Source organism: Engraulis encrasicolus, chromosome 13 (assembly GCF_034702125.1).
Source record: "Engraulis encrasicolus isolate BLACKSEA-1 chromosome 13, IST_EnEncr_1.0, whole genome shotgun sequence".
Taxonomy (NCBI): Eukaryota; Metazoa; Chordata; class Actinopteri; order Clupeiformes; family Engraulidae; genus Engraulis; species Engraulis encrasicolus.
Genome location: NC_085869.1, coordinates 17,191,420 through 17,212,975, shown reverse-complemented (window position 1 = coordinate 17,212,975; position 21,556 = coordinate 17,191,420). Strand labels below are relative to the sequence as shown.

At 43.4% G+C, this 21,556-nt stretch overlaps 1 protein-coding gene across 1 annotated transcript in view; it reads right to left on the bottom strand.

Moving 5' to 3' along the window:
• The window catches only part of tbl1x (transducin beta like 1 X-linked), a 32,884-nt gene that overhangs the window by 10,507 nt on the left and 821 nt on the right, over nt 1–21,556 (bottom strand). The window contains exons 2-4 of the mRNA XM_063213293.1: nt 4,470–4,555; nt 2,625–2,770; nt 469–736 (exon numbers count right to left, since the gene is read on the bottom strand). Coding sequence (XP_063069363.1) covers nt 469–736; nt 2,625–2,770; nt 4,470–4,527 — 472 coding nt within the window. The 5' untranslated portion in view covers nt 4,528–4,555. The remainder of the gene's footprint in view (nt 1–468; nt 737–2,624; nt 2,771–4,469; nt 4,556–21,556) is intronic.

Below are 21,556 nucleotides of genomic sequence, written 5' to 3'. Positions count from 1 at the left end.
ACAGTCATCATGGAATTCATGAAATTATGTTTAGCAGACCTTTCACTGTTTCACATCCAACCAGTTTAGTCGCGTCTTGCAGAACGTAGGCTACAAAATGCCTAGCAGGCAGCTTCTGTGGCGCTGCTGATGTCTGACGCCTGTCAGTCAGCTGCTAGTTAACAACTACCGGTAGTATTAGCACAAAGCTAAATCAGTTCACCCAGCGTCCGTCCTTGCCGCTGCATAAAAATCAATTTGCCGAGATTTGAGATCATGGGCTAAAGGAATCCAACCAATTGGAAAACAAATAAGACCATGTTGTAGGGAGTCAGGGAAAATTACTACCAGTTGAGATGTGGCTTACTACCTTTTACTGGTCATTATTTTGGACTTTTTCATTTACTACCTTTTACTACTTTTTACTACCCCGCGGGCACCCTGTATTTAAATAAAACACTGCATGCTGTATTTTGATTTGGTCCTTACTCAGGTTGTGGGTGCCGTTCTCGTCTCCGTTGACCACATCTCCATTCTCCGCTGATTTCTGCTGGTTGCTGCTGCTGCTGCTGCCTCCGACAGGGCCGCCACTGCTGCCGCCGCCGCTGCTGCTGGTGGCTGGCATGGCTGCATTGGCCTGCTGCTGGGCCGCCAGCTTCTCCCTGAAGGCCTGCTGCCGCGTCTGCACCACGTCCGGCATCACCGCGTCGATCAGCGACAGCGACTCGATGGGCCTCCCGTCAAATACTGTACCATCCTGAACACACACACACACACACACACACACACACACACACACACACACACACACACACACACACACACACACACACACACACACACACACACACACACACACACACACACACACACACACACACACACACACACACACACAACAAATCAAGAATAAAATATTCATATTGCATATTCACAAAGACCCCGGTTCGAGTCCGGCTGGGGTCATTTCCCAGCCCTGCATCATCTCTCTCTCTCCCAATCGCTTCCCGTCTCCTCTCATACTGTCCTGTCCAATTTTGGGCGGGGGGGGGGGGGGGGGGGGGGGGGGGGGGGGGGGGGGGTTCTGTTGCGCAGCGCGCTGGGTAACCCGCCTGTGGATGAGCCCAAGTTTGAGTCAGACCTAGGTCCTTTCCAAGCCTTGCCCCATAACCAGGGGAGGATTAACGCACAGGCTAGATATAGCTGCAGCCTAGGGACCCCCAAAGGGGGGGGAGGAGGGGGATGAATATAATTGGAGAAATGTTTGCGTCTGCCGTGTCAACTAGAGTTATTTGTATTACTCCTCTTGGTTTGGAATTGTGACGCTGTCATTTTCCTATGAAATTTGCCTTCCGTGGGGGGCCCACAGGAACCTGTAGCCTAGGGGGTCCAGGCCTTCTTAATCCGGCCCTTGCCCAATCACTTTCTTCCCTTCATGTCCTGCCAGCCCTCACACCATCCTATTGAAATCAAGCCCTAAATCTACTCTTTACACATACATTTGCACACCCCAAGCTTATCTATACAATTGTACAGATAGCCGACACCACTTTACACTGAAAATACACTGCAAGTCACCGATTCGATTCTTGCAAGTTAAGTAAGCTAAGCTAAGCTAAACTAAGCTACCTATATTACTCTATATCGGAGAAAGAGAGAAAACTCTTGGAGAGGTCTCCAGGCTTCATCCCCTATGTAAATCAAATCTGTATGGCTCCTCTGTTACTCCATTTGTACCTTTCATTGAGGCAATGTTATCTGGGTCAGGTCATCAGTGCCCTGTACTGTACAGATCGTGTGCAGTGTAATGCAGTGATGAGCAAACTGGATTCAGAAGCTACAGCCCCGTGCCATATACTGTACTGTAACAGTTTTTCTTACGATATGAACATGAAAGTGAAAGTCCACCTGGGAAACTCCAACTGCCATTGTCATTGTGACACAACACATAGTGCTCACTGCACACAAACGAAATTGCATTTATGTCTCACCCGTGCAAGGGGGCAGCCCCCAATGGTGCCCCTAGGGAGCAGTGTGGTGGAACGGTACTACGCTCAGGGTACCTCAGTCATGGAGGAGGATGGGGGAGAGCACTGGTTAGACTGCGTTTTTTTTTTCAAGGTTTTATGTTTATTTATGTTTTATTTTATTATTATTTTTACTTTATGTTGTATCTTAATGTTTTAAATGTTTTTTGACTGTAATTCATTTCCTTCTTTCTTCCCTGTTTTCCTTTCATTTACATTTGTTAACTTTGTGAAGCACATTGAGTTGCACCTGTGTATGAAATGCGCTATATAAATAAACTTGCCTTTCCTTGCCTTGCCTTGGTTAATTACATAACCAACCCCCCACATATGGGAATATGCCCACATGTGGAATATGTTAGAATATTGTAGATTTGAATTGAATCCATGGTGGCCATCACTGAATACAGTGTAGCCAGTGACGGTTTAACCAATTTGAGGGACCTAGGTGAAATATGGACACGGGGCCCTCTTGAATATTTTTTTTTGCTGGCAATTAACCCCGGCGGGGCTGACTTTCTGGGGCTCCTTTAGAGGGCAGATTTGGTGGGCCCCTAGGCAACTGCCAAATCTGCCTTATGGGAAAAGCGGCTCTGAGTGTAGCGCAGTGCTGCTCACCTCGTTGATGCTGATCTCGGCCTCCACATACTGCAGGCCCTTCTGCAGGATGGAGATGAGGGCAGCAGGGGGCACTAGAGTTCCATTGATGTTGGACTGGCTGATGTGGCTCTCGATGCCAAAGGTGTACGCTGAGTGAGAGAAACCTACGAGAGAGAGAAGAGCAGAGCAGCCCACATCACATACACATACACATGCATAAACACACACAAGCACGCAGGCAGGCACGCGCACGCACTTACACACACTTACACACACGCACTTACACAGAAGGGAACTCTTACTACGCTGGGGGTGGGGGGGTTGAGTTAGGGTTACAAGGGTGTACTAAAGAGGAGACGTGAATAGTACTGAGCGTGTGGTGCAGAGTTGCCGCCTGCAACACCAGCTCGTGAAGCATATAAACAACCACGCGGCATATTCGCAGACAACATGACCACAAAGGTTGCACATTCTATTTTGGTGCGAGCTTGGTGTGAAGAGAGCAGTAGAGTTGTTATTATTAACGAAACACTCAACAGCTTTTTTTTTTTTCATTTCTGTGGCCCATATGACCGTAGCAGAAGGCGGGTGTGGGTGAGAGGCCGAAATGCTGAGCCAGCGCTTTCCTCTGATTCTCTCCTCTCTCTCTCCTCTCCCTCATTCTCCGCCTCCGTCTCCGTCTCTCTCAGGTGACTGAGCTCATCTAGGGCCATAACAAAAGAGCCATAAAATCCAGGCGGCACACACAGCTTCAATAATTAATCAGCTCATTGGAAAGAAAAAAATGAGTTGACATGAATGGCAAAGTGTTCATACCATGAAATGCAATAGGCAGACAGGGAGGAAAGGCCAGCCTGTCTAGCAAGTTAAGAAAGTCACTCAGGACGGTGAACACTAGATAGCTATCTTGTGTCCCGTCATTATCAATGAGACTCAATACGTAGGAGGTAAAGTAAAATGCATCAAAATACTGTACATTTCTGTACATCGTAGTCTTTTTTACGAAAGGGGTGGCAGTCAACGGCTCAACAAAGGGCTTTTGTGGAAGAAAAGAAAATATTTAGCGTATTCTAATTCTAATAATATCAATTCATTTTGTTTACGTGAAAAGCTGAGAGAGTCGCCCAAAGTTAATGAGGCAAGACTGAGAGATGGTTTGTTTGTTGCCATAATTATGGATCAAGAGGCTCTTCAGTGTGATAAGTGTGTTGTGATGACGGCTGTGTAGTTGGCCTGTCTGTCTGACAGGAGGGATCATCAGTGTCACGATTGGGAACACTCATCAACTCCACTTGACACCAGCCCTCAGTTTATATTCCCTTCCTCTCAGGCAACTGCTACACACAAGGCAACCTCACAACAGCACTCTAAATACTGAGTAAAGCATCAGGGGGGTATAACTAAGAGGTTGGTTCAGTAGTAAACCAGGTTAAGTTAACCTGGAAAAGGGAAGTCACTTGTGCGCTAACCTTCTTGGTGCTTCCAGTCAAGGACGGTAAACAGTGGAAAGCAAAATGGTCCACTTCTGCTGGCCTAGTCTTCTGAAGTGGACCAGTTTGCTTTCCAGGTTAAGTTAACCTTGTGGTAGAGGCAAGTAATCTAATAGAAGAGCCTGGAGTCCTCATTCTCTTAACTTAATGATGCCTGCAGGTACATCTATTAGCAGGTTTACCACTTCCAGTAGGTTAACTAAGCCTAGTTTATCACTGAAACTTGTTCTTAGTATGCCCCCCAGGTCATAGCGTAACAAACAATGTGCAATTCATTCCACTGTATTCAACATGGTTTCCAAGGACATAACCTTGTATCTGAAATTGTGCTATTATTGTGTCATTTATGTCAGTGATTATACCCACAGCTTACCTGACTCTTGTAAATATCTGTAGACCAAAAAGTTGACTTCATCACTTGTTATACTCATCTTCAGCAACCTCCAGGCAGGCCCCACTCTGGAAGAGAGAAGAGCAAAGAGACGGCATTAAAACACTCGATACACCATTGATCACATCACAAAAATGACTTAATTGCTCTTTAACTAATCAGTGTGCTTTTAGTAGGCCTACTTAGTTTTATGAGGAGTCATAACTGGGCTAACTCGGTGTCAAGCATGGGGATTTCATGGGAATTCTTCACTTGTTACTAGGCCTGTAAAGGTACAATGTATTGTATTTGTACCGAACCGAACAGTGCTGTACCGAACCGAACAGACCTGTACCGAACCGAACAGACCTGTACCGAACCGAACAGTGCTGCACCGAAAGGTAGACTGACAGGCAGCTCTGTTCATTTTTATACATTATGCTGCCACTACATGCAGTGGCTCATGCAGAACGCTGGGAGAGATAATGCAAGGAAAAACAGGTGTAGAGGCTTGTTCTTTGTGAGACCTTGAGAAAAGTGCCATTTCTTACACTGATGAAATCTCCCACCCAAAGTAGCAGTTTGAAGGCATTTTCCATTTATATATACTGTACCGAACCGTGACCCCAAAACCGAGGTACGTACCAAACCGTTTTTCTATACGGTTACACACCTACTAGTGACTGATCCCCTTCAGGGTTGAGGAGGGAAGGCAAAGTCTTATAAGGTGGTCAGCCCCTTTGCTTTTCACTACTGTAACTGTGCCACTACATTGTTCACACTGCTCTACCGCTGTGTGTGTATCCAAGGTCAGTGATAAATCTAGACAACATTACAAGAAGAAGAATGACAACAAACAATAGGCCAAGGACACATCTTCTATTGGCAGTGGTACGCACACATTATATTGTGACTCAAGCTGTCAATGTCAACAATCATGAACTGGCAGGAGCGTATTAAGACACTGTGGTGCCCCTGGGCACTACACCACACAGGACCCCCCCCCCCCCTTTATGAACAATATTTCTAAAGTTTGACTTGCTGTAATTGGTTGGTGCCCCTGGCACTGTGCCCCTGGCCCTTATGGATAATCCGGCCCTGTGAACTGGTGAGATCAAACTGCAAACTCGACACACCGACATATGATCCCATATATTTTCAAAAACATGGTAAAAAAAGTGTGCGGAAATGTGGATAAAATACAGACTAATGTTCAAATAATTACTAACAGTAATGAGAGTCCAGACCATATACTACCCTGTTCTAATGCTGTCGGGCCCAAGGATCAAAAGAAAAATTGGGGGCTGGGATGACGCAACACAAGAAACATGGCTAAAGCACTATCCAAAGATTGTGTACGCTTAAAACCATACTAGGGAATTCAGTTTAACCCATTTTAGGAGACACATATACACTGCATTCAGGCTCTTGAGCTTTGAGGGATTCTTATGAAAAGTGTGGGTATGTTAGAGCTGAATGAACACGTTCTAATGCAAAATGAGGGTCCTAGCTTTCAATGCAACTTATTTCATGTTTGTATGTGCTTCGGAGACTGATAAATTTAGGACTTTATAGGCAGAGGGCATCCTTTCCCAAAAAGGGCTTAGGACAAAATGGGTTAAACCACAATAGCATCTGCAATTTTGTAGCATTGCTCAAACAGACACATTCTTGACATTTTAATACACTTCTACAATTTCAGAGTGACCAGTATCTGTAATTTTGTGCCATTGCTCCGAGAGACATTCTTGACATTTTTAATACACTTCCAGGTTACAATTTACATGATTCAGTTTCAGACATGACTATAGGACATAAAGACACTACATAATAATGACAGTCACCTTCAAAACAATTCAATTACACAACAGTAATTTAAGTCTTAGGGGTTTTGTTTTGCTTTTTACCATTCAAAGCAAAACAGTCCTAACCTAATTCCACAATGATACATTTCTGTAAAATCTTCAAAAATCTATTTTAAAAGCCATTTTATCTACTTGAAAAGCAAAAGCTATTTTAAGACCTGAGCTTTCTGTACAACTGACATGAAGCTTTTCAGTGCAAGATACGTACACACTAGTCATCTAAGCACTTCCTGACACGACTGGCAGCCAGGGTTCATAGCTACAGCAACAGCAGGCAGGCACACCTCAAGTTTCATACCACATACTTTCACAAGTCACACCAGAGTTCCCATGCAGTAGCGTAGCAACCAGGAAAACCCACAAAACAGACAAGAAGCTAAGCTACGCTGTCCCAATTACAACTGGGCAGCGCGCCAGCACACTTCAACATGCCCTGCCATATGAATAATTCATCCTGAACCTTGGGATATTCTTTCAGACGGACTTGCACTTTATTGCAGAATACCGGACATTCTCCAGGGCTTAAGCACAAGGCAGGCACCAGCCATTACATTTCTGTGAGGATGACTCCTGGGGCAAGAAGACGGCTGCTGATCAGAGACATTGCACTTTCATTGCACTTTTTTTTCCACAGCACAAAACGTATTGGCCCTGCAGGCTCTACTTAGCCTTTGCCAAATAATTCATTTCCATGTTGTGAACGTAATGACTAGTTATGGCTTTCATGTCCTCAACACTTACTAGTATTGAGCATATGATTATTCTCTTAGTAAGATTCCATGTTCTGCTATATCTTCTGCTGATATTTTTAAGATGACACATTTAGTAGTGCACAATGTGTGTTAGTGGCCTTGGGGGATAATCAGGGTTTCTAAGGAACCCTTGACAACAAATGCCTCCCACCTTGACCAAGTCACCTTGACTATTAAGATTTTGTGCTCTCAATGTAATTTCCAATATTGCTTCACCACGGTCAATAGTTTCAATATCTTATTTCAGATGAAACTGCACAGCATAGTCTTTCCAAAGACAGCCCTGTGTCTTTAACACTGGCTAACCTCCACCACCTTGACTAGCGAAAAGTCTGTGGAAAATACTAAACACATAGTTTCATGTTGAAAAATGCACAATTTTCCCTCGATGGAAAAGGCATGCAAATAAGATATTTTTCACTGTTATTAATTTCCTTTTTCAGACATGGCCTACTTGACAAAACAATACTTCAATGACAAAAGCAGGTCTCATATTGCATGCGTCACCATCGTGTCCTTTGCCAAAAAACAACACACAACACAGACAAAGAGGGCATTTACCATATATAGTGAACAGTGCTCATCACATTTTTGTTGTGCAGCAACAGCACCATTTCAAAGCATCACAACCATATCAAAATGGAAAACACCTTTGTGGTGGAGTTTAATCCTATACTTTAATGAAAGTGTATTTCACAAACTAGATCGTCTCTCATGCACTGGTTGACTCCACAGTCCACACTTAATTGGTTGTGTCAAAGTGGCCCCGTTGTCTCCTATGGTCACGTGATGCTGCAGCTTCCCTTGCTTGATTACAATACAGGAGATTGGCATAGTATACAGGGAGAGGTGGGCTGCCACTGCACCAAACCTCAAAGCTGCCACCATAACAATGCCTGCCACCCTCCCTCCCCACGTCAACCAAACAACTGCTAACATAATTAGCCGGTGGCCCACAGGGAACGGCATCCCAGCGGAGGAGGCTAGCCCGCCGCTAATCCATGTATCAGATGGGACTCTGACTGCAACATCAATTACTCAAATCCCACAGCGTTTACACTGCCTTCAACAACACACTGCCTCTTATTGGGAAATCAACACAAATACCAGAGGAAGGATTTGCCGAATTAAGATTACAAATCGGGTCAGTTCCTGGTTCCAAGATGATCGCCCAACGCATGATGGACCACACAGACCTGTTTACAATAATTGATCAGCATGAACTAGGCTAATACAGACAGATCTTATCAGTCAGGGAGAAACTCGTAATACCTCCAATAGCTAATAAACTCATTACCACACTTTGACGATACCAGGTGACGATACCAGATTTTGTTACAAACCTTTCTACCACCACAGAGTTGGGCAATGGATAAAAAATGTAGAAAGAAATTACAAAACAGCATCTGAAAGTCGTCCTTGTTAAACTTTTTCCAGACTTTTCTGTTATCCTTAAATTAAATCAGCCGTCTTCCCAGCAACTACACCCATATTAGATACCAGCCCCAGGCCTGTATAAAAACAAAATGAGGAACTGGTTGCAAGAGGGAGAGATATTCAGAAGGCTCTTCTGTGCCTCATCCTTCAAGAGTGTAAATAAATAAACACTCGTTAGCTACTGGCTCAACACCTGGAGGATACATCCTGTTATCTTCTCAACGAGACAAGCACACATTAGGGATGGATTCACTCTTACTGCTCATGGTTGCCAACTAAAACAAAGGCAGCCTCAATGTAAAACCGAGAATGGTCCTCAAGGCCTCTGCTCAATTTACACTCTACAATGGCGAATGGCTTGGGGCATCACCACTACCAGGCCAAATACAATACGTTTGTTTGTCACTTTGTGTTGAGCATTTCTCAGGGACACTAAGTGGAGGGCTGCCTGCTGCAAGGGCCAAAAGCGTTAGTGCCCCCTGCCCTACAAACCCTGCAGTATTTTGGGTGGCTACCAGCCTGTGAAACCAGACTTTAAAATAAAAAGAGTTTAGTCTGGCAAGTCACAGTTCAAAAAGCTGAAAGCAAAAGGGTGGGAAGAAACTGTTGTCGTTCAAACTGCCTCGGCACGCTGTGCATTGCTATTACCAATCAGAGTAGCAGTGATTAACCTGTCCAAACAGTGACTTACCCATCCAAATGATTAAAACAGGAGAAAAACCCTTACACCCATATGGGTGCACTGTCACGGTCACTTGTGTCTGACCCCCAATAGTGCAGTCCTAGATTTACTGTCTCTTGGCAGGTACTGCAAAAACCGAAAGCTCTCAGATCAGCAACCACATTCCAAGTTCACCCACTCCATTTAATCACAAATTATTAAAAAATCAAACTTGTCCATCAACACAGCTATGGTAAAACAGCAATTGAAAATGGGGGCAAACCCAAACAAAGTCGTCAAACAGGAAATTAGGTTATTTCTCAAAACATATTTGGAGTTTTGCTACCAAAACCTTGAGGGTTTCCCCTTAGACACAATCAATGGTGTACACATAAAACATTATTTCGTTTCTGGAGAGGTCTTAAAATAAAAAAAGATCAAATTCAAGGTTTGGCAACACTTTCACACATTCAAACTCGACAAACAACGAACCTTCAAACCCAGTGTAAATTTGGTGACCTTTGCCCTCAGGGGTAGCTGCAGGGTAATTTCATGTGAAATCAGACAGTTTGGGGCCCGTCCGATCACGATTTAAAACAACTTCAGCGGCAAAGAGTAGAAATAGAGAAGTGTTTGAGGAGATTAGCCCACCTGACATGAGTAGGCCTACCACACCTGACACTCCACCGAAAATGCTAATGCTAATTTGGGCAGAGTGTCAGGTCGGGTAACACTCAAACACTACTCTATTACAGCTATACTACAATTTCCTTAGTCTGTTTCTGTTTAATATTGTGGGAGATTCATGCTAATACAGATCTGGGTTTCTAGCTTGCCATTGAAAAGGCACGGCAAGTTAAATTAAAATCCGGGTCGGTTGGACCTCAAATGACGCATTCAGGCCGACTAAAACCGTGTTGGTCTCACACCTTGTTGCAAACGGAAAAATACTTCATAATTCTCTGTAACGACCAAGTGCACGTCAGCAGGTTCATCCAGGTAACACACAGTCACATGCGGAAATTTTCAGAGCCCGGTATGAAAGTGGATGGTTCTCCGTTAAGCACTTAAGTGCCGAATGCAACTGGTGCAGGCACAGGCACCCAGACCATTCTAGTCAGCTTGAAAGCAATACAAGTGTATGATTTGATTCACATGAAATGACCCAGCAGTACAATCACAAATGAAGATATGGCTTAAATTTCTACAATTAGTTGCTGGCAGATTGCATTTTGGATAATTACGGATTAAGAGAACATGAATTGAAATCATCTTTCATGAGGTGTTGGCAAATTGTTAGCTGCATACGGACTGTTACAGGGCAGGGGGAGAAAATAGGTGGAGAGGGTAAAATGTGCTTAGCCTCGCAGAGTCTCTGGTAGCTGCTAATCGCTATAATCAAATGTTAAGTATGGGTCATGATGAATACCAATGGGCCTTTCATTGTGACAAGTCAAGAGCATCACTGCTTGACCATAAGGAGAACACATTTGTCAAAGGTGTTTAGCCTTGACGTGGTCGACTATCCTTGAGGAATGCAAGCACTTTGTTTGCAAGGTTTGCAAGGTGTTAGTGATGAATTCCTTGCCATTTTTGTTGCCAATTACTCTGTGGTTCATACCACTACCGTTAGAAATGACCAAATGAGGTTGTGACATCATTATTGGATTTCTACCACAAGCTTAATTTTGCTCCTTGTATACCATGACATGTCATGCAGCCGCACAAAATGTGGCACCAGAAGACGACATGAAGATGCACCTTGTAGTGTGAAACAAGTGCCCATGACATTATTCACGTCATTGTACACTTGCCACACAATGCACAGCGCAACAACCACATGGCTATGTCCCCATTTTAACATGACCACAACGACCTTGCACAGTACCTCTTCTGGGTCATAATGCCATTGGCACCCAGATTTGAAGCAATTAAGCTGCTTGGCTTACCCACCGTAGCTAACAATGGGCAAATATGTTTTCTTAAGACATTAGGGAAATCATATTAAGCTTATATCTAGCTGAGCGACCTATATTCGACCTGATTCCCAATGACAACACAGTCATACTCAGAAATTGACTTCATACTAGAGACCGACCGATCGATCGGCCGGCCGATTAAATCGGCCGATTTTTGCTATTTTGTAATTAATCGGCATCGGCCGATTTTCTCATTTGGTTGCGCCGATTTTAAGGTCGAGGTCACGTGCTTAAAATTAGTGAAAAGCGAACGAAATAACAATCGAGTGGCACCCCCAGCTGTGATCCTGTACCCTAGTTCACTTCAGGGAGCCGTTCAAAAGAACCGACTCGTTCGTGAACGTCACACCTCTCTGTCAGGCACACCTGTCTATCAGGCACATCAGCGGGCAGCTACTCGGAGCCCCAATACTGGTGGTAACCAGTGTGAAGTTTAGCTCTAAAAATACAATAGTAAGTTAAAATCTGAGCGAAATGTTAACAAAAAAGGATGCATTTCTGACATGTGATTGACTTTCACCCCATGTCTATTTGTTTTCAACGGCAACGGAGTTGAAATCAAAGCTGCTTGTGGTGTGTGACCACGATGCCTTTTACTGACCTAAGGACTATCCCTGAAATTGAGACGCATGGATTTTATCTATTAAATCGCCATTGCAACTTTCTGGAGTTGTTGGGAGTCTTTTGAAAATATACTTGAATCTGTGATTATGTCAATCCCAATATTGTAGATGAACTAGTTTGCAAAATGTGTCACTGTTGAGTTCATGACAGGCTGGGAACTAAAGCATGATGCTAAGATATTTTTCAAGTTTCAGTCGGGGCCGAGGTAGTTTGGGTACTATTTTATCACCTTGTTAATAAAACAAAATGTAATCGGCGCTTTGGTAGTAATCATATTATGTCATTCATTGTTATCACCGTCCGTCACCAAATAACAGGAGCCAGTTACGGCAACAGTCACCAGTCAACAGCTGTTTATAAACACTCCAAACTGAATAGCGGTTAGCGTTAGCGATTGCTTAGCACTTTTATTTGTGACTTTAACCCACAGTTGGAATAGTATCATGCTGTAATGTAAGCACATTTCGCAAACGTGACATTATTTTTTGATAGCTTTGTGAATCCATCCTGTAAAATTGCCTCTTTGAAGGCTGTAGCAAGTTAGCTAAACATGCTAGGTTACGACAGAACTTGCTCATTTAAACTGAGGGAGGCACAGAGAGGAGAGCTGCCTTTGTTTACATCGCTGCCTGCGTGAATGTGAGATAGAGGCACTTGATCTGATTGGATCAGCACGAGTTTCACATTGACCCATTAAGTGCCGGGGAACAGCAAGTAGTGGTGGCTATAATAAGAATTAAATACAAATTAAACAGCTTATAAACATGCATTGAATGATTGTAGGCAACAATAAAATAACAAGATAATAATAAATAACAATTAATAATAAGCTTAATTATTAACCATGTACATGTGGATAATTCATACACTGACACAATAATATTTATGCAATTTGTGTTTTTTCTTACATTGCCTCTTGAAAATATTGGAAATAAATCATGGGCCACCAGACAGCTTTTGCCTCCCTTGTGTATTTGTTACATTGAACCGGTCATCACACAATAGGCTGTCACCGCTAATGTGCGGCCCGGCCCCTTGTTTATTTTCCTGTATTCTGCCCTCACTACATACATAATACATAATATTTCTACTAGGCCTATATTTATGAATATTAAGTGTGTAAATAGAACATGTTACTTTTAATTAATAAAATACACATGTTATGGATAAATAAATGAAAAAGAATATTGTTTATATACCGGTATATTTTTAGCATGCCAATTAAGGATAATATGATAGCATATCGGCCTCAAAAATCGGCCCAAAAAATCGGCCAGTCACATCGGCCATCGGCTGACTCTGACCTCTAAATATCGGCATCGGCCATAGAAAAACCCATATCGGTCGGTCTCTACTTCATACTCACTCAAATATGCTCAATATGTCTAAACTTCTAATTACACACATAGAACTGTAATCTCTTTATCTGATCTGAATGCATGATATGCCTCATGTCAATGTAATATGCCAAAAATGAAAGACAGACACCCACCTTGAGTCATTCTGTCTCAAGATTTTTCTGCACTACATAGCCTACTATGTTTAGCAATTTACATTAACACCCACGCATGTTGCCATCTCCCTGTGAAAACCAACTCATCCACATGGGCATCACTTATGCAATTGCTAAGAAATCAGATGTTAATATCAGTGTGCAGCCGCCGGGGGATAGTAAAGCCAAGCCAGCATCCAGCAGCTGCTGCAGCGATAAGGGTCATAGAAGAATGTGGAGAAAAAAAAAGAGGAAATCTCACTCTCAAAGGCTCATGCTCAATTCTGCTGGCTAATCTGCTCTAAAAATAGACCCGGATGGTTTTGTTCAAAGCGCAGAACTCAAGGACACTCCAGCGCTGCTTTTAACCAAATCTATTTTAAAAACAGCATTGTTCACCCCAGCAAGAATGCCTTACCACATAGTCCATGCTGTGATGGGTCCACAATCAACTAAATCTAGGCAACACATTCTGTAGCAATTCATGACAAGAAAACGATCACAAATACTGACATGCATTATATAAAATGGCTCAGGATAGAAAAGTGTTATTATAGTAACAACCTGAACAGTTACATTAGCTACAAGGAAGCTATTATGAGAGGAGGAGGAAGAGGAAGCGCAATCATAGGCAAATGCTCAGATCTGAGGAGGACAGCATTGCCAAAACCAATGCGAGGGTTTGAGTGGCTTAACGTTACTGATGGAGCATGCCTCCCCCCACACATATAGAAAGCCACTAGCTACTTCAACATGCTTTAAAACCCAATTTTCTCACAACTCTTGCCTCATGGCCGATGTGGAAACAAGACCTACAGACAGCAGCCATTTTCTCTTGAACTGCTCTGTTGAAAAAAACCTTCTTTTGAAGCCTCTGGATGCACCGCAGTCTCAGAAGCAGGGGGGGGGCAAGGAGAGTATAACTAATGAGTAACAGGTAACTAGTACCACAGTCATTCTAGATGTCTGTCCCCGCCACAACACGGGTGAATGAATCGGCCTCGACAATCACAGACAGCCACAAGGAAGCCGGGGCAGTGAGTGGGGGATGGGCAGTAGCTATGGTGTGGGGGAGGGGCAGGGATTCCCAGTCTCTCTCTCAGGGAATTGCCTCTTTCTGGACGGATTCAATTGGGGGGAGGGGTTGACCCCAGTTAAAAGGATCCTACATTTACATCAGTCACTACTACACAGGCATTTGTTGACTTTTAGTCTTGAAGAGAATCAAATGTTCTTGAGAACAAAGCACACTGACATTTTTTTAATAGTTGCTCTGGTATTGTCAATGAAACCTGTTCACATTACATACCACATGCCTTCTACTCCACTGATTGCTGACTGTTTATAGATATTTTATGATATTTTACAGCGATACAGACCTTTTAGTCTTAAATGCCCCTTACTAAGTACGAAAGAAATGTACATTCAGTTCCACAGTCCGTTCATATGACCGAGGTAAGTTTACACATCTGTGGCAGTGAGGTCTGAGAGTGTTCAGATTTCTTTCTGTGACACACAGTAGATAACTATAGAGTAGTGTTTCTCAACGGGGGTAGCACAGCCCCCCTGGGGGTATTGTGGAGCTCTAGGGGGCGTTGGGGAAGGATTCAGCTGAGAGGGGGCGGTGCTTAGTAGCCATTGGGGTGCATTAAGGGCAGGTTATACTTCCTTTCAGTGCCACGGAGTGAGGTTGTCCCTGCCATGATGCAGTTAATTTTGGTTTATGCCCTGCTTTGAAGCGCCGTCTGCGCGATGTCATTTCAGGCTCAAACTGCCTTCAATACAAAGAGTAATCTAGACGCCTCGGTTGTTTTTCAGCTTCACAGAGTCGACGACAATGAAAATGAAACATTACATATTTATGTCACGTGCATTTTTGATCGCACTCGCAGCCAGCGCATAGTTTGGAACCAAGAAGTGGCTCATTTGTCGAGGATAGGTCGCACGAAGCAGAATGTTTCCTCTACCTCGGAACACTGTTCAACTGTCCAAATAACTTCGGCTCAATTCGAAACAGCGTCGTAACATGCAAGCGCACGTGTTGTCTTTGGTTCGTGTAAATAAATCAAACGACAAAGCACGGGCAACTTATTTAAGGAAGAGCTCACAGTCCGTAGACCGACGAAGGTTAGAACAAGGAAGTAGCTTGTTCTCTCGACTCGAGGACAGAGCAGGCTGGTCGAGAGGACCAATCAGAGACCTATTTTCGCCCTCCACGCCGTCGCTGTCTGCATTATCCCTGCGTCGAGACACAATTTCGGGGAGGTGCCCCAGAGTACCTGCGTGATGGGGGGGGCTTCACTCCCGGCATCATGACGCAGGGACGCTGATCTCGAGGCATAAACCACCCTTTAGTCCATTTAATTTTTTAATACTACAGGGGGCGTTGTCGGGCTCATGATGAGGTCAATGGGGCGTTGGGAGGCTTGTGTTGAGGCCAGAGGGGCGTTTGTTCAAAAAAGGTTGAGAACAATTGCTATAGTGTAGACTACATCTATCTATTCACATGCATCAACAATCTAACCCCTTCCTCCCCACCCCCTGCAATAAAATCGGTCTACTAGAAAATGTGTCTGGACCCCGTCATGGGTATGGGAGCCTCTGGTCTAGACCAGTGCTTCTCAAAGTGTGGTCCGGGGACCACTGGTGGTCCACAACAGAGCTCAGGTGGTCTGCGAGGGGATTTCTGCTTTGCCAAGACAAGATAGCATTAGGTTTCAAATTATGTTACAAATATAGACTAAACATAGCCAAAGTCTTATTTTCACCACAATAAGAATGGCTTGTATTGTGAATAAAAAGTAAGTGATCTTTTTGAAATTAGCAGTGTCAAATTAGCACCCATCAACTGTCAAAGTTGACAGGTGGTCCCTGAACATTTTTTGGGGGACAAAGTGGTCCTCGGCGTGAAAAAGTTTGAGAATCACTGGTTTAGAGTTAAAGAGTATTTTTCCAATATGCAGACTCCCATCCTCAGCCTGTGCTTGTGGCCTCGCATTTTGCTGACGCCCCGTCTCTGAAGGAAAATAATAAAGCTTTCCCGCCGTCAGCCTAGCCACAACAACTTTTGGGGGGGCTGTTCTTCATTCACCATCCCATTTGCAAATAAGAAAATGACATTAGAATCGAGCTTTTGCAAGATATTGAAATACAATTCTGTGGTTAGCGACGTCATCACAAGGCCACAAGCAGGAAAGTGAGCAAGGAAGGATGGGAGTTCGCATATTAGAAAGAACCCAAAGAGGCGGTTGCCAGGGAAGCTAAGGCTAAGGGCTATTTGGCAGTCTTGGGACTGCTCTGCCCTACTCTACTCCAACTGATTGCTCAAATGACCTTTATTGCTTCATTGAGGCGGCTTTGATTACGTCTCCCTCAGAAACCCAAAGCCTACCACCGCATTTACAGGTGTGAATTGATTCAATGGGGCGTTTGTAAAAGGCCTGTTAAGACTTGCTGCCGTCAACCTTTCTCAGTTTACCTGTACATTTCGTAACTCCGGTTATGTCTCTCTACAGATGTTTTGCACCTATATGGCATGCCAAAATGCTAAAACTGATACCTCGTTATCAAACACAGATTTTTCTAAGAGGAGCATATTAGTTAAGATGCTGCATGTGACACAATGAGCGATGGCACTTTTTGTCATCCTATGCAACATTCCATTCTAGGTTAAACTAATTAGTAGGGCTGTAAAGATACACTCAACTCACGATTAAATTCTTATCATGATTTTTAGCATACTATTTAATACACCCCATGATTTTAAAATTTAACTTTTTGATGATCGTTTATAGGTAGAATCGGATACAAGAGGCTACACATAATTTGAACTTGAACCTTTGAAAGGGCACATCACGATACCGCCTTCTTGCATCACGTTACAGTATCATGACTCTCTGCGCATCACGATTTCTCACTTCAATCCATTATTGTTACAGCCCTAACAATTAAGACTCATGAATAAAAATAATAGACACTGTAAACATGTATCAAGCCTCACAACTGTAACAGAGCTCTTCAACAGAATTCTTCAAACCAACATGTACCAGATTTTATAAAAGCCTTCTTATAGTTGCCTGGCAGCAAAACACCTATGGATGACAACAGAATTTTCTTTAAAAAAAAAAAGACACTACAATGTTTTTGATCATCCATTGTCCAGCACCATTTCCATCACGTATAATCTTACAGCTCACACCAGATGACACACCCCCTCTCTCTCAGTCCAGTAAATAACTACTTTGTTGCCATAGTGATCTGAAAGGCTGTGCATTTCTTGTCAACAGCTGTGAGTGCCACCCAGAAGCACCTCCCGTCCCGCTCCACTTTATTCACCACCACCACCACCGCCGCCACCACCACCATTCATGCTCCCCCCACCCCCTCTGCACCATCTGACATGAAGGTCAGGGAGGAAGAAATGGGAAGAGATTGAAATGTTAATCAGCATCCTCAGTTCAACCCAAGCACAGCACTCCCAGGCAGGCAGGCAGGCAGGCAGGCAGCCATGCAGTACAGTGCATGCTTCAAAAGCACAAGGAAGACACAACAAGTGAGAAAACATTAGGTGTTGGGAATAGCTGACATACAGTAGCCTACAGTAACTGAGAGACATCATTTAACACACATTCTGGACTCTTATCAAAAATAAAATCACTACATCAAATGTTAAAAAAGAAAAAAAAGATATGCTTCATGTGTGCTTTTGGTAATGCCAACAATTGTAAAAAATGATGGGAATATTGGATGGCAATCCAAATGGATTTAATAGCTGGTTTACTTTATGTGAATACTTGCTTCTATAAAACCATAGAGGACTGCTGCTCCTGTCACATGTGTGTAGGTATTGTACCTCTTTCTGTCAGATATAACTTAGATGTTTTCAGGATCAGAGTTGAATGGAATATAAATATGCCGTTATTTTTCCCCCCTCAAAATGTTAGCCGTTTAATTTGCATTAAGCAATAGTACACATTTTCTTGGCGTCTGAGCTACCTTTCAAAGAAGAGCACTACTTGTTTAGATATCAAGACATAAAGGCTATCTTTTCTAATTGATTCATTCCATGATGTTAGTTTTGTACATTTTGTATTCAATTAACCAAACCTGGTAGTCAACCGGGCTTTTAATGCTTGTTTAGGATAGTAGCCTACAGTGAAGCGTGGGACAGGAGACTACTAGGAGAGAGATGGGGAAAGAGTTGGGACACATACGACACAGGCCGGACTCAAACATGGCTTCCACCTGGCCTGGCACTTTTGACTTGCCATGGTGTGAATGTCATTCTTGCAAGAGGTGACCTGGGCTATTCGTCTCTGCACTGGCTATGCACGTCAGTCTCTTCATAAAGGCTGCTTAGCAACAGTTAGGTTTCATAGTTTGTCTGCGCCAATGATCTGAGAGGTGATTAGGAGGATGGTCTTTTACAACGCTTCAAGAAGTAGCCTGGATCACAGACTGAACAGCGAATCAGTAGCATTTGATCAATGTCACACAGCAGAGGTCTATGATAATTTACTGTTTGAATCATTTGGTTATATACTGTGGCCATTAAGCTTATGGACATGCAAAGAAAGCATATATACATTCCTCTCTGGTGGTGCGGCAAGAAAAGAATCTGGAACATGGAACATGGAAATGTGTCGTCACAGAAGATAGTAGTGTCAGACATTCCATGGATTGAGTGCATGCTTTTCCACAAGCCACACTTCAAAATAGAGATGCACCGGATCCTGATTTTTAGGATCCTGCCGGATACCGGATCCACTGCCTAAGATCCTGCCGGATCCGGAACCGGATACCGGATCCTACGAAAGGGTTGAAACACATAGCCTACTCACACACGTGGGCCCTTTTTATCACGTTGGCTCAAACTATTTTGACTGAAAAGCCTCGGCTACCGGATCCTGGAACCGGATCCTGTGAAAAAACCTATTATCCTGCCGGATCCGGATCCTGATCTTGGAACCGGTGCATCTCTACTTCCAAATCAAACTTTCCCAGCTGCTTCAAGACGGTCCATGCTCCTTTACCAACACCAGGAGTGCGTTTTAATATGCGACCTTGCCTCCTCCACTTGCCTCCTCCACTTGCTTCTCGTCATGATGACATCACTGACAACAGCATTATATTTCAATATCTTGCAAAAGCTCAATTGTAAAGTCTTTTTCTCATTTGCAATTGGGATGGTGAATGAAAAACAGTCCCTCAAAAGTTGTTGTGGCGAGGCTGACAGCTGGGAAACTTTAACGTTTTCTCCACGGAGGAGGGGCCAGGAGGTGGGACGAGGAGACAAGCACAAGTGGAGGAGGCAAGGTCACTTATTGGGATGCACCCCAGCTCTCTAATAGTTGTGTGGCGCTAGCCGTATTTCAAATGCTACCCACAGCCCATTTACTCTCTATTGTGGCCAGAAGAGGAAAATAACACAACAAAAAGGCAATTGAACACAAGTGGAACTGCTAAGCTGACAGACAATACTTCCACTAATCAAATCCTTCAGTGTCGTTGGTTATCATTACATTACATAACACTTTGCTGACGCTTTCATTTTTTATCCAAAGCGTGAGAGTAATCATGTAAGAATCATGAGAGTAGTCATGAGAGTAAATTGAGTTATTCTAAGATTTCGGTGTTTGTTGGCTGGGCTACCCCTATCTACATATCCAACAACAAACCATGGAAGCAATTGAGGTTCTTTACCTCACATTGCCATTTGATATAGATATCTATACACAGTGCAAATATCAACAGGTATAAGTCACCATGCAGCCATGGGAAACAAGCAAATGGGGTACTGATGATTAGCATATCAGTGCCTGTCTGTAGTAAACTATCTTGTGTCCTCTTCCAACACCTTTGACCTCACAATTCAAATTCTACTGCATCTCCACCCACACAGGTTCCTCTCAGGTGTACAGATTTGATGATGTTGTAGTGAAATAGACCTTCTCTGACCCAGGCTTTACAGCGAGAGATTATTTTTTTGGCTGGCGGGAAGAAGATTCCTTAACCAAAGTGGGTTTCTCGCAGTTTGTAATTGGTGGACATGTTCTTCTGTCCTATGTAAAGTCACTAAGCAGATAAAAATATAGATGTGTCATTTCTGAAGGATGGATTGGCTGCCAGTTGACTGCTGTTCTTCAAGAAGTAATCAGACATAATATATTTTTAAAGCAAAATATATAGTCTGTGTATGCTAAAAAAACCTGAAGATATGCAATTAAACACCTCCCTCTCTCCAAGCAAAAACATAGGCCTACAGACTTGCCAGAGTTCTCCACTCTCACTTAACAAATTACAGCATGTTTTCTCAGGACACCTACATTTCCAAAAACAGCTTAGAGAAGCGCAGTATTGATTTTACAGTAAATATGATTATTGTTGGGTGACAAATTGAATAGAACAGCATGTGCTGTCAACAGCTAGTCTACACCTCAATGATAGAGGTTAGAGGACCCAGACAGAGGCGTCATCTCATCAGAACGAACCCATGACAACATAGTAAAGGAATACCACCACAATCTTGGCAACTCCCTGTTGAAGGCATCCAACCTCAATTTTGTCCATTATGATGAAGCTAGGGATAAGAACAACTTGGCACCACGAGGCCTGATCAACAGGTGATGAAATAGTGACCGTAGGCCTATAGCCTTAGTAGGCCATGTGCTCTGCAGTAGCCTAGGCCTCAGGAGCCTTTTGGAAATGCATCGGTGCATTCAGGCCAAATTCGAACTACTAGACCAAGAACTACACTTAAGTTAGGGGTTAGTTCTTCCCCATAACGCATGCTTTAACAGTTGAATGTGAAACAGGCTGGGATAAAAGTAGGTTAACAACAACAAAGGACTTCCTTACACTTCAACTGCACGCGCATACTGATAACCTTACAAGAAGGATATACCAACACCACACAAAGTGGATAAAAGGAATACGTGTGATCCATTTGATAAGGGAGACAAACGGTTATTAGTTATCGCGTAAAAGTAAAGAGACCATCATGCAACGTCAAGGAAGCAAGAAACAGTATCTGCTGTATTTCAACGTTACTGAACCTTCCCCTCCCCCACGCTTGCACTTCCGAACTGTATACATGGACATTTTGCTTTACAAATGGGCTATTTTAGATTATTGGACAAAACGTGTTGGATACTTATGGAAACCACCATGTGTAGCCTATTATACCAATATGTGAAATGCCAATAAAGGGTCCACGACACTGCACAGGCAACAGATCATTTACAAGCTCGTATTGTCTGTTTCAAAGTGTGTCCACGTCCG